General features: G+C 32.1%; 1 protein-coding gene across 1 annotated transcript; it reads right to left on the bottom strand.

The window, feature by feature from the left end:
- Positions 1–107: 107 nt before the first annotated feature.
- LOC113799846 (protein FAM136A-like) lies at positions 108–1,124 on the bottom strand. Its single transcript, XM_027350541.2, has 2 exons — positions 649–1,124; positions 108–574 (listed from the first exon to the last, which is right to left on the bottom strand). Exons 1-2 carry the CDS (start codon positions 874–876, stop codon positions 368–370), a joined length of 435 nt encoding a protein of 144 aa, XP_027206342.1. The 5' UTR covers positions 877–1,124; the 3' UTR covers positions 108–367.
- Between the last annotated feature and the right edge of the window lie 10,318 nt (positions 1,125–11,442).

Below are 11,442 nucleotides of genomic sequence, written 5' to 3'. Positions count from 1 at the left end.
CTAACTCCAATGTACGAACGGGGTACACAAAACAAAAATCGAAAAAACAAAAAACAAAAATCAATTTACCAGAAAATCCAGAATAAAATTGAAAACAAAAAACCAAATTCAAATATTGATCGAAAAACGACTACGCAATTTTTTTTCTTTTTGGTGAAATTATTAATAGAATTTTGCTATTTCTACTCGAACAAAAAACAAAAAAAAAAGGAATTATAACACATCTATGTTCAAAAGGAATTATCAACGAAGACAAAGATGATGATGATGATGATGATGATGATGCAATGTATTACCGCGGTGGATTACCGGTGGTTTTTCCCCCTCCAAACATTTTTTTCTTCCCCCAGAATCCCATTCCTCTTGTTTAGGCTTTATGATAGGCTTCTTTATCGATAATTCCTTTAATTTTACGAAATAAATCAGGCATCACTTTAATAGTATCATCAGCACAACGTATTACACATGATTCAAATTGTGTTTCATAACGTTTCATTTGATCATCAGTTGTATCGGCATTCATTTGATCATGTATTTGATCTTGACATTGTAAGGCACATCGTTCTAATCGTTTCTATTCAATTTTTTTGGGAGAAATTTTCTGAAAATTAAAAGAAATTTTACAAAAAAAAAGAAAAAATTACGAACCAAAAAACCGGACATTTCATTTGAAATATAGCTTTGTGCTTTACGAAATTTGGATGAACAATCTTCAACACAGCTAGCAACTTGTTCCATTGATGCTTGATTATTTTCACAACATTTTGCTGAACATTGAAACATTTGTACTTGCATTTTACGTAAACATGTTTGATCTAAATTTGTAAGGAATTTATTTACTTCAGTTTGTACACGTTTTTGTGCTTCTTCAGCCATTTTTTATTCCAGTACAGTCAAGTGATTCGTTCAAATGAATGATGAAAACAATAGTTTGAGTTTGAATAAATTTTTGTTTTTGAAAATTGATTTCTTTTGGTAAAATTTTCTCTTGGTTGTTTAGTTGATTGCCATTTTTTGTTTTGTTTTTGATTTTGGAATTTCATTCAAAAGCCATGTGGCCAAGCAAAATTAAATGCGAAAACTAACCAGAAAAAAACAGATGATCAATTTTGGTCAATTCAATACTGAACAGTCGACGACACATTGTTTTCCCGGGAAAGTTTTTCACTGTCAAAATTTTTTTCGAAAAAAAATTCTGGAAAACTTTCCCATCATTCCCATTTCACTTTGCCATCGATATCCATTGATTATCCAATTGGACAAAACAGAAAAACAAAATCAAAAACAAAAATGGTAAATCACAAACTTATCTACCCAACTAACTAACTTGTTGTTGTTTTTTTCAAAGGCAAAAATAAATTTACAACAACAACAACAAGTCCGGTTATTTATGACCACATTTTTCTGTTGTTGAAACGGCCAATTGATTTTTGAAAATTTCTTTTCTGTTTTCTTTTGTCCATTATCATCATCATAGAATGAAACAAAGAAGCAAAAAAAACAAAACGACAATGAATGAATGAATGATGAAGACCATCACCATGACGATAATCAATTGACCTTTTGATTTTTTTTTATATGTTTGGTTAGTTAGTTGACCATTTTCATTTTGAATGTCCAAAAACGTATCACACACATGATCCGTAAAGATTTATGTTTTTTTTCTTCTCAAAATGATGATGGTAATCGGTACAAGTCGGGCCGGTCTTGTGATCTTTTTTCTTTTTTTTTTTTTTTTTTTTGTTTCTTGGTAAAGAGGCCAGGTTAATTTTTGCTTTTTTTGAATGTTGCCACCATCATCGACGATGACACTATATCTACATTGTGTGTAGGTTATGTAAGAAAATAAATTATTTAGCCGAAACAAAACTAACTAACGATATTCATCTGCTAATATGATTTATCAATTTTGGAAAGTTTTGTTTTTTTTACTTTTCGAAAATGAAGTGTATGGCTTTTACGGTGGCTTTTGCCGGATGAGAATCGAAAAGAATTTTTTTCTGACTTTGCATTTAGTTGTTGTTTTTTTTACGTTAATTATCACTTTGAAAATTGGAATAGCCAATGGAAAATTCAGTAAAAAGTGTGCCAAAAAAACAAAAAAATAAAGCACGAAAATTATTAACCCATTCGATTTTGTTGAAAATGTCAAGGTCAAATTATACAACCAAAAAAGCTGAATTTTTTTTGTTTGCCTTTAGCATTCCAAAGCGAAAATTTCTTTTTTTTCTTTAGGTCAAAAAAAAAGAAAGAGTTATGTCATAAATGGCTTTAGGCGCTTAATTAAGCGGAATTGTATAACGGTTATGCCATCACTATGCCATTACTAACACACACAAGCACACAATCATATTACATATTACAGATTTATTATACCTTTAGGGTGTGTTGTAATCAACAGGTACCGTTAACAATAAAAAAAAATGAATCACCTGTGTGTGTGTGTTAAATAACGGGAAAAAAATCAGGTAAACAAAAAAAAAGCCATAAAATTCATGTGAATCATGTTCTTGAATTACCCCTTTTCTTTTCTTTTCTTTTCTTATCAATCGGTTTTGTAACAGTAATTCGGAGGCAAAAAATGTTATCGTTATGAAGTTTGGGTACAATTCTGTTTTGGAATTAAAAGTTAACCATGGTTTTTGGTTGGACGGATGAAAATCAAAATCAGAAAAAAATGTGTGTACAGTCAGAAAAAAAGTCACACTTGCGCTCTTATTCTTTCCGTTATAATTTTTTTTAAAAAAATGATGATTACGATGATGATTTCATAATGTAATGTTGATCATCATCATCAAAACAAACAGAAAATTTGTTTGTTTGTTTGTTTATGACAACAACAACAACAATATGATGATGATGATAAAATCTGTCAAAAATGTTTTTTTTTAATTTAATTAATTTTTTTGCTCTGCTCTGCTTTGCCTTGTATGACAAAAGTCCATTCTCATCAATCCATTTGATAATCAAAATGATAGGTAGCAAGGGAGAGAGAGAGAGAGAAAATACCTGTATTCAAAATGTACATTATGATTATGTGATGATTACGCGATGATTATGTGATGATTAATGCTTGTAATGCTTGTAATGTTGTTGGTTTTGGCTTCTTTTTTCTCTGGTTAAAGTAGACGATTAACAAGTATATATTTTAGATATAAAATTAGACAAAATAAAAGCTAATTTGGAAATAAATGATCTGCTACCAAGGTTATGGGCTCTGTCACTAACGCCGCTATTAACAAAATAACAATATTGACCGACACAACGTTTAAAAGATGGAATCTCGAAATTGAGGCCGCATTGAAGTCCCAAGATCTGTATAAGTTTGTAGCATCGAGTTGTAATACAAATTCGTTAATTGGAACTCTTGGTGATTCCAAAGAAATGTATCGAGCCGTTAGTTTAATATACAGCACATTAGATGACGATAATCTACAACGTGTAGTTAATTGTAATACTGCTTTTGAAATATATAAGAAGCTAATCGACTATCACAGTGGCTCCTCAACGACTTCCATCGAGAAATTGATGCAAAGATTCCATGCAATAAAATATAATGATGATCTTAAAGATGTTTTTTCACAAATACGATCTGTAGCCTCAGAATTATCAGTAAAGAAAAAGATTTTATCCGATAGTGAAATGTGTGCTAAATTATTGGCAATTCTTCCGGATAAATATGAATCCATCTTAAACAGTGTAGAGGCAATAAGGCTGAGTTCTGGTTCAAGTCTTACATTTGATCAACTTGAAATTTTGATCAAAGGATCTATTACCACGAAAAATGACGGTGATGAAATATCAAAAAATGTTTTGGGTGGAATGACTAAACGTAAAAAGGCTAATGTTGTTTGTTATAAATGTCATAAGAAAGGGCATTATATGATTAAATGTCCTATGAATGGACCGAAAAAGGAGACTAAAGTTGCATTGTCTGCACTGAAAGTCAAGAATAATTTTTCTGGTCGAACAAACGTCTTGCCTGAACCATCGAGAGATGCCTATGAATACTGTGAGGTATTCGCTGACGGTGGAGCCAGTCATCACACTTTCAACGATAAACGTTATTTTATTGATCTTCATCCGTGTGGCGTAAACGAGATTATATCGCCTGGTGGTAATACAAGAGCTACTGCTATTGGAACAGTAGAGATTGAAGTGAACAATGGCAAAAGATGGATTACTGTTTCTCTCTCTAATTCATTGCTGATTGAGAAATCACCGATGAATATGATTTCACTCGGTCAACTGTCAAAACATAGAAATATAAGTTTTGGTGGAGATTTCAGAAGTACAGTTATATATCGGAATGGAGATCCATTGATATATGCTGATCGATCTAGCAAGTATAGTAATGTCTATATGGTACGTGCAAGGTTACCAAGAAAGAGATCAGTTGCCTTGATGGCTTGTCATAATAGTATGTCTTTGTGGCATGAGAGATTTAATCATGTCAATGCACAGACGATAGTTTCAATGGCAAATAAGGATTTGGTGATTGGTTTACCATCAAATTTCAATCAAGACCTGGATTATTGTACTCCTTGTCATAAAGGAAAAATGATTGAAAGTTGTCATTCGAAATCGAGTAAAAGGTTTAAAGTCAAACCTGGTGATTTCATTCATCTGGATATCGGTGGATATGTTAGAGAAAAGTCTATCCATAATAATCGATATTTCCTTCTTTGTGTTGATGATTTGTCTGGTTATATCAAAATCTATTTTATGAAAGACAGATCTGAGACGTTTACAAAGTTTAAACGACTAATGAATGAAGTTGCGTTGGAAACTGGTAATCAAATTCGTTGTATACGAAGTGATTGTGGTTCAGAATTCACATCGAATAAGTTTAAAGAATTGGTAGATAACCATGGTATAGTACATCAATTTGCTACAGTTGGTGTTCCACAGCAGAATGGTAAAGCCGAGAGGAATATGCGAACAGTCATAGAACATACTGTTTCATCGTTATCAAATAAAGGTTTACCGAGATTTTTGTGGGATGAAGCCGTTAATCAGACGGTTTATACACAGAATCGATTATTAAATTCTGCAGGAGTGGTGCCGTATTTGTTGTGGTTTGGAAGAAAACCGAACGTGTCTCATCTTCGAATATTTGGTTCTTCAGGTGAAATGCTTGTCAAGAATAAAGCTAAATTTGGTGTTCGTACAAAAACAGTTTTGTTTGTTGGATACGAAGGTGAAAAGATTTATCGATGTTACGACAGTAAAACGAGACAGATTGAATTATCATCATCAGTGAAGTGGGATGAAAGACCATCTACTAAATTTGTGAATGTCAATGTGCCAGAGAATCAGGCAAATCCTGTGAATTCTGGTGATTCTGTTGAATCTGAAGTTATTATTGAGAATAATAATGATGACGTTCTTGATGAAGAAATTTTCAATCAAACAGGGGAATTGGAACAACAGAAAGAAAGCGTTCCACTGTCTCGAGGTCGTCCACCTGGATCAACAAATAAAAAGTATGAATTAAATCCTGAACGTTTGGCTTCTCTACGTCCACGTAAAATTCTTGGTTTAGCTGTTGCTGGAACAGCACCGTGTTCCTTTGAAGATGCAAGAGATTGCGAAGAATCACAGAAATGGAAAGTTTCTATGGATGAAGAGTACAAAGCTCTGATTGCTAATGAAACATGGGAGCTTGTACCTAGACCAATTGATAAGAAAGTAATTTCTGTCAAGTGGTTATATCGTATAAAAGACGATGGTCGTTATAAATCTCGTCTTGTTGCTCGAGGTTTTGAAGCAGACGATGACAGAATCTGGAGCAACTATGCACCTGTGGTGAATGCTGATACAATACGTTTAGTTTTCTCAATCATCGCAACATTAGACATGGAGATGTTGCAATTTGATGTTTCGACGGCATTCCTAAATGGATATATCTATCATGATGTATTTATCGAACAACCATTAGGCTACAACGATGGCAGTGATAAAGTTTGTAAGCTTAAACGAGGACTGTATGGTTTAAAGGAAAGTCCAAGAGCTTGGAATACACGTTTTGACAAAATAATTGTCAAATATGGTTTAGTAGCGTCAAAACTTGATTCATGTCTTTATTATCGACGTGAAGAAGATAAGCTGACAATCGTTATTTTATATGTTGATGACGGAATTATTTGTTCAACTGATCCTAATGAGATTACCAAAATATTTGATTTTTTGAATCAATATTTTAAGGTGAATCGAGTAGATTCTAACATTGAATTTCAAAGGAAAAGAGAAGATCGAACAGTTTATTTGTCACAACCGAGATATACTTTGGCTAAATTGACTGCTTTCAACATGGCTGAATGTCGTGAGGTTCGTTCACCATTATCGACTGATGATATGTATGGAGAATCAATTGAAGATAATGTTTATCAATATCGTGAAGCAATTGGTAGTTTATTATATTTGGCTACTAAGACTAGGCCTGATATATGTTTTGCTGTTACACTTTTGGCAAGATTCGTTTCGAAACCATTGGAGGTTCATGTTAGAGCTGTTAAACGAATTTTTCGTTATTTAAGTGGTACACGGAATTTTGGAATAAAGTTGGGAGGTCATAAATGTAAATTTAAATTCTTGGCTTATTCTGACGCTGATTTCGCTGGGAGGAAAACCGATAGGAAGACGACAACCGGCTACGTAATAATGTTTAATGGTCCAATTTTATGGCGGACAAAGACACAGAAGGTGATCGTTGATAACACCTCCGAAGCAGAGTACATCGCCTGCAGCATGTGCTCGAAAGATCTGAGATATATAATGAATATTCTTACAGAAATTAATATATCGTTTGAAAAACCTACAGTGTTTGTTGACAATCAATCCGCTTTAGTTCAATTGAAACAATTGGGTATTCCGTCGAAGTTAAAGCACATCGAAATTAAGCATCATCTGATACGTCAACTTATACAGGAAAATATTTTGGCTGTTGAATGGATCGAGACTGGCAAACAGTTAGCAGATTGGTTAACTAAAGGTTTATCACCCGATAAACATGAAAGAATGATCGAACTTTGGAATATGTTTGTTAACTAGGGGAGTGTTGAGTATAGCTTAACAAACTAATTAAAGTTCTATAATATAATTGAATATGATTAATAGGGGTTTCACACTAGCAGCAATGTGAATGAAATATTTCAAATGCAATATTTCACTACATTTCAGCCTTATGGACTGAAATATTGCATTTGAAATATTTCATTCACATTGCTGCTAGTGTGAAACCCCTATAATTGTTATGGAAAGTATAAATAAAGTCGTGTTGACTACAGTTAGAGTTAACCAGTTTTTATTGCCCTATTATTGTGTTTACAATTGTTTATTTTACTCAGCTTATAATTTCAAAAGCAGTATTACAATTAACTACACGTTGTAGATTATATCGCCTGGTGGTAATACAAGAGCTACTGCTATTGGAACAGTAGAGATTGAAGTGAACAATGGCAAAAGATGGATTACTGTTTCTCTCTCTAATTCATTGCTGATTGAGAAATCACCGATGAATATGATTTCACTCGGTCAACTGTCAAAACATAGAAATATAAGTTTTGGTGGAGATTTCAGAAGTACAGTTATATATCGGAATGGAGATCCATTGATATATGCTGATCGATCTAGCAAGTATAGTAATGTCTATATGGTACGTGCAAGGTTACCAAGAAAGAGATCAGTTGCCTTGATGGCTTGTCATAATAGTATGTCTTTGTGGCATGAGAGATTTAATCATGTCAATGCACAGACGATAGTTTCAATGGCAAATAAGGATTTGGTGATTGGTTTACCATCAAATTTCAATCAAGACCTGGATTATTGTACTCCTTGTCATAAAGGAAAAATGATTGCAGAGTTGCGCAGCGGAAGCGTGCTGGGCCCATAACCTATAAGCTGAGTAAAATAAACAATTGTAAACACAATAATAGGGCAATAAAAAACAAATAAAAAATCATCTTATTTATTATTATGGCGATTGCATTCATTTTTGAATAAATTTCGAAACTTTTTTTTTCCACTCTCATTCTTTTCTTTTTCTTTTGAGCGGAGAGTCTTTATTCTTCATCATTTTCGATTCTGGTTCTGTTCTGTTCTGTTTTTTTTCAGTAACATTGGAGTTTAACGGGGTTAAATTAATTTAAAATTATTTGTTTTTGTTTTTGTTATCAATCAATCAATCAGGTTTCGCAAATTAAAAATCATCAAGTGTGGTTGACTGTGTGTACGTGTGTGGTAATTATACCACACAGGTGTATATTTCCAGGTGTATATTGGATTTGATTTTGATTTTGGTTATCTAATTTAGTTTGCTTATCATCACCATCAAAGTTATTGCAATCAACCGCAGAAGACATCATAATCATCATAATCAAAGATAATAATTAAATCATGTTTGGAAAAATGGATTGTTTGACGGAAACATTTACAACAACAATGATATTTCTGATAAACTTCCGATAACAAAACAGAAAACCTTGATTTTTTGTTTTTCTTGTCTAAAGTGTCATCAACAACAACTGGATTGATACCTTTTTGGATCCGTTTGAAAAATCTATTTTTAGAAGAAAAAAAATTTTTCTATTTCGACGAATATTCAACCAAAAATGAATGAAAGAAAAAAACTTTACGGAAATGAAAATCCATTTTTATTGGTATTTTTATTTTTCCGGGAAATTTTCCAAAAATTTTTTGTTGTTTGTTTTTTGGTTTATCTTTTCCAAAATTCTTCTTCAAAAAACAACAACAAAAATTTCCATAAACTTTTTTTTTGTTTTTCCAATGTTGCCAATGTTGAAACCGTTCATTTTTTCTTCTTATTGCCTGATCATATTAGCGGTAAAAAACAGAAAAACCAAAAAGATTTTTTGGATCGATCCAAATCATCAGTTTTTTCTTTTGGTTTTACGAAACGAACAAGAGAAATATGCCAGGTGTGCTCTGCCAGCAAAAAACGGTATTATTTCAGAGATGCAAACTCCAAGAAAGAAATCCGAAAGAAAAGAAAGAAAAAGGGAAAAGATTTTTTTGTTTTCCAAGAAATTTTCCGGGGATAAAAAAAATCAATCGTAACGCGTGCTTACAATAATAATGGGTCATCGTCCGCATCGTTTTTTTTTGTTTTGAAAATTCGTAATGGAAAACCGAACATCATTCAAACACAATGGAAACCCAACTGGTGAGATAATGTTGTAATTTATGAGTTTTTTTTTGCATTGCTTTCACCAAAAGAAAACCTTAAAGAAAAAGACCTAAACTTGTGCAACATCATCAGAAAAATTTTGTTGAACAGCTTGCTAAGACCGAAAGATCAAAAAAAATGTTTGAAAATTACCCCAGAAAAAAATAAAAATATTTTTAAAAAATCAAATCACGCAAATCAAGGTAGAAATAGAAACCAAAGTCAAAGACCGCAAGCAAAAAAATTTGTCGCATTCAAATCATTATTGATTTTTGGTCTACAAATTCAGCAAATGACGCCTGATTTTCATCATTGAAAATAAAAGACGCCTTCTTCGTCAAATGGTCATCTCCATTGCCATTTGATTGTTCAGAAAAATATCGAATGTGTCACACAACAACAACATTTTAGTCATAGTAAACCCTATAATGTGTGTGTGACAGGGCAAAAAACACTAAACACATTTCGCCACATAAACCACACCGCCACCATCATTCAAACAAGAAATTTTCATTGAGAAAAAAAAGGATAAATTCTTGGAACGACAAACAGAAAAAACAAGCAGAAAAAAAATCATACAAACCGCACAATGGAATGCACATTCTTGTCATCATTGTTGTTGTTGTTGTTGTAATTTAACGATTTTCAACAACAACAAGCCAAGGAAGAAGAAGAAAAATGGGGCCAAAGTTCAACGAAATAAAAGATGCTTATTACACAAGTCATCATGAAAGTGATGAAAAAAAATAGAGAAACATTCCAAGAAATAAAATGATAGCCATTTTCTTTCCAGGAATTTTTTCCTTCTTCTTACATTACATTCACATACACATAGAGCAAAGCAAAACCACAAAAGGTTCTTACCGTTTTGTTTTTTCTGTTTGTCGATTTACAATCAATCAATTTGTGACCATCGAGATTATCATCATCATCATTTGCAAAGAACAACGAAAAAACAACAAAAATTAGTTCAGAAAAATGATTACCTTTTCTTTCTTCTTGTCTTCTTGCTTGCTTTGATTGGAAAAATTTCCAAGAATTTCGCTGTAAACTTTGTCTAAAAGAAGAAAAATATTTCCTTTTTGAAATTGTCGAATGAGAAACAACAACAACAAAAAACATAATGATAATCGCTGACCACCACAACCACCATCACTGACCAATACTTTAATTAAATTTGATTTAATCTTTCGGGAAAAGTTTCGGGAAAAAAAGGATTTAAAAAAATCAATTTTCTCAATGCATCATCAACAGTGGATTTGATCGATTTTTCTAAAAACCAAAACAAATCTAAATGAAATATAAGAATCGAAAAAATACGCCTTTTAGTTTCTTAGAATAGTCAGAGAAACACATTATGCAAATTATGAAAAAAAATTTTCTTCTTCTTCAAAAACCAAACAACAACAACAAAAATCAAAGTAGGTGTTGCCCATGCAACACATTACAACTTAAGACATTAAGACTTCCTTCGGGACAAACAGAAAATTTTTCTCTTTTCTTTTTCTTCATTCATTGATGATGATGATGATTAAGACTTGAAAATCTTACATAAAGTTTTTTTTGTTTTTTTTTTGAAAACATTTCGCAATTTTTCTTCGTCTTCACCATAAGTTTATTAGCCTTTTTCTCTTTTGCACTTCATTCATTCATTGAATTTTTCAAAAGTTTCATTCAAAAATTTCATTGATGGGCGGCGTGTAAAAACAAACCATTCAAAACACACACTGTGTGATTGAATTGTTTTCAAACAACAACAGCAGAAAGAAAAAAACTATTACATTCTGTTATTGATCATCGACTGAATCATCATCAACCAAATAACCAAATTAACCTGAAGCAACTTGTTGCTTTGGTGATTTTGTGTCTTGTGTGTGTGTGTATTTTTCTGTAGTAAACAAGTGCCAAACGACAACAAATCAAGTGTTAATTTTTCAAAAAAAATGCTCCAAAAAATCATTTTCCGGAATTTGATTCCGGATGAATGCAAATTAACATTGACATTCATGATTTTTTTTCCCTCGGTTTATCAATGGCAATGATTTTTGCTTTTTTTGATCTCTAAAATTCTCCGACAAAATTTCCATTTTTTGTTTTGGTGTGTTTCAAGAACATTTCATTTGAAAAACAAAAAAAAAGTTTCAGCGAATAATCTTTACTCTGTTTTTGTAGAAAAAAAAATTCATTATCATCATCAACATTTTATTTTTAGCTTTTTTTTGTTGAAAAAATGAAAAAAAATTTTCTTCGATAAT

Source organism: Dermatophagoides pteronyssinus, unplaced genomic scaffold (genome assembly GCF_027571235.1).
Source record: "Dermatophagoides pteronyssinus isolate colony J.1.1.1.1 unplaced genomic scaffold, Derpt_VIB-CSIC_2022.12 sq0004, whole genome shotgun sequence".
Lineage (NCBI taxonomy): Eukaryota > Metazoa > Arthropoda > Arachnida > Sarcoptiformes > Pyroglyphidae > Dermatophagoides > Dermatophagoides pteronyssinus.
The sequence above is the reverse complement of the archived record's forward strand: the minus strand, read 5'-3'. Positions and strand labels throughout refer to the sequence as shown.

Excerpts from the sequence above, each read along its gene's own strand:
- LOC113799846 (XM_027350541.2), bottom strand. The coding sequence starts at position 876 with ATGGCTGAAGAAGCACAAAAACGTGTACAAACTGAAGTAAATAAATTC. Across the intron at positions 575-648 it reads ATGAAATGTCCGGTTTTTTG|AAACGATTAGAACGATGTGC; the intron begins GTTCGTAATTTT and ends AAAATTGAATAG.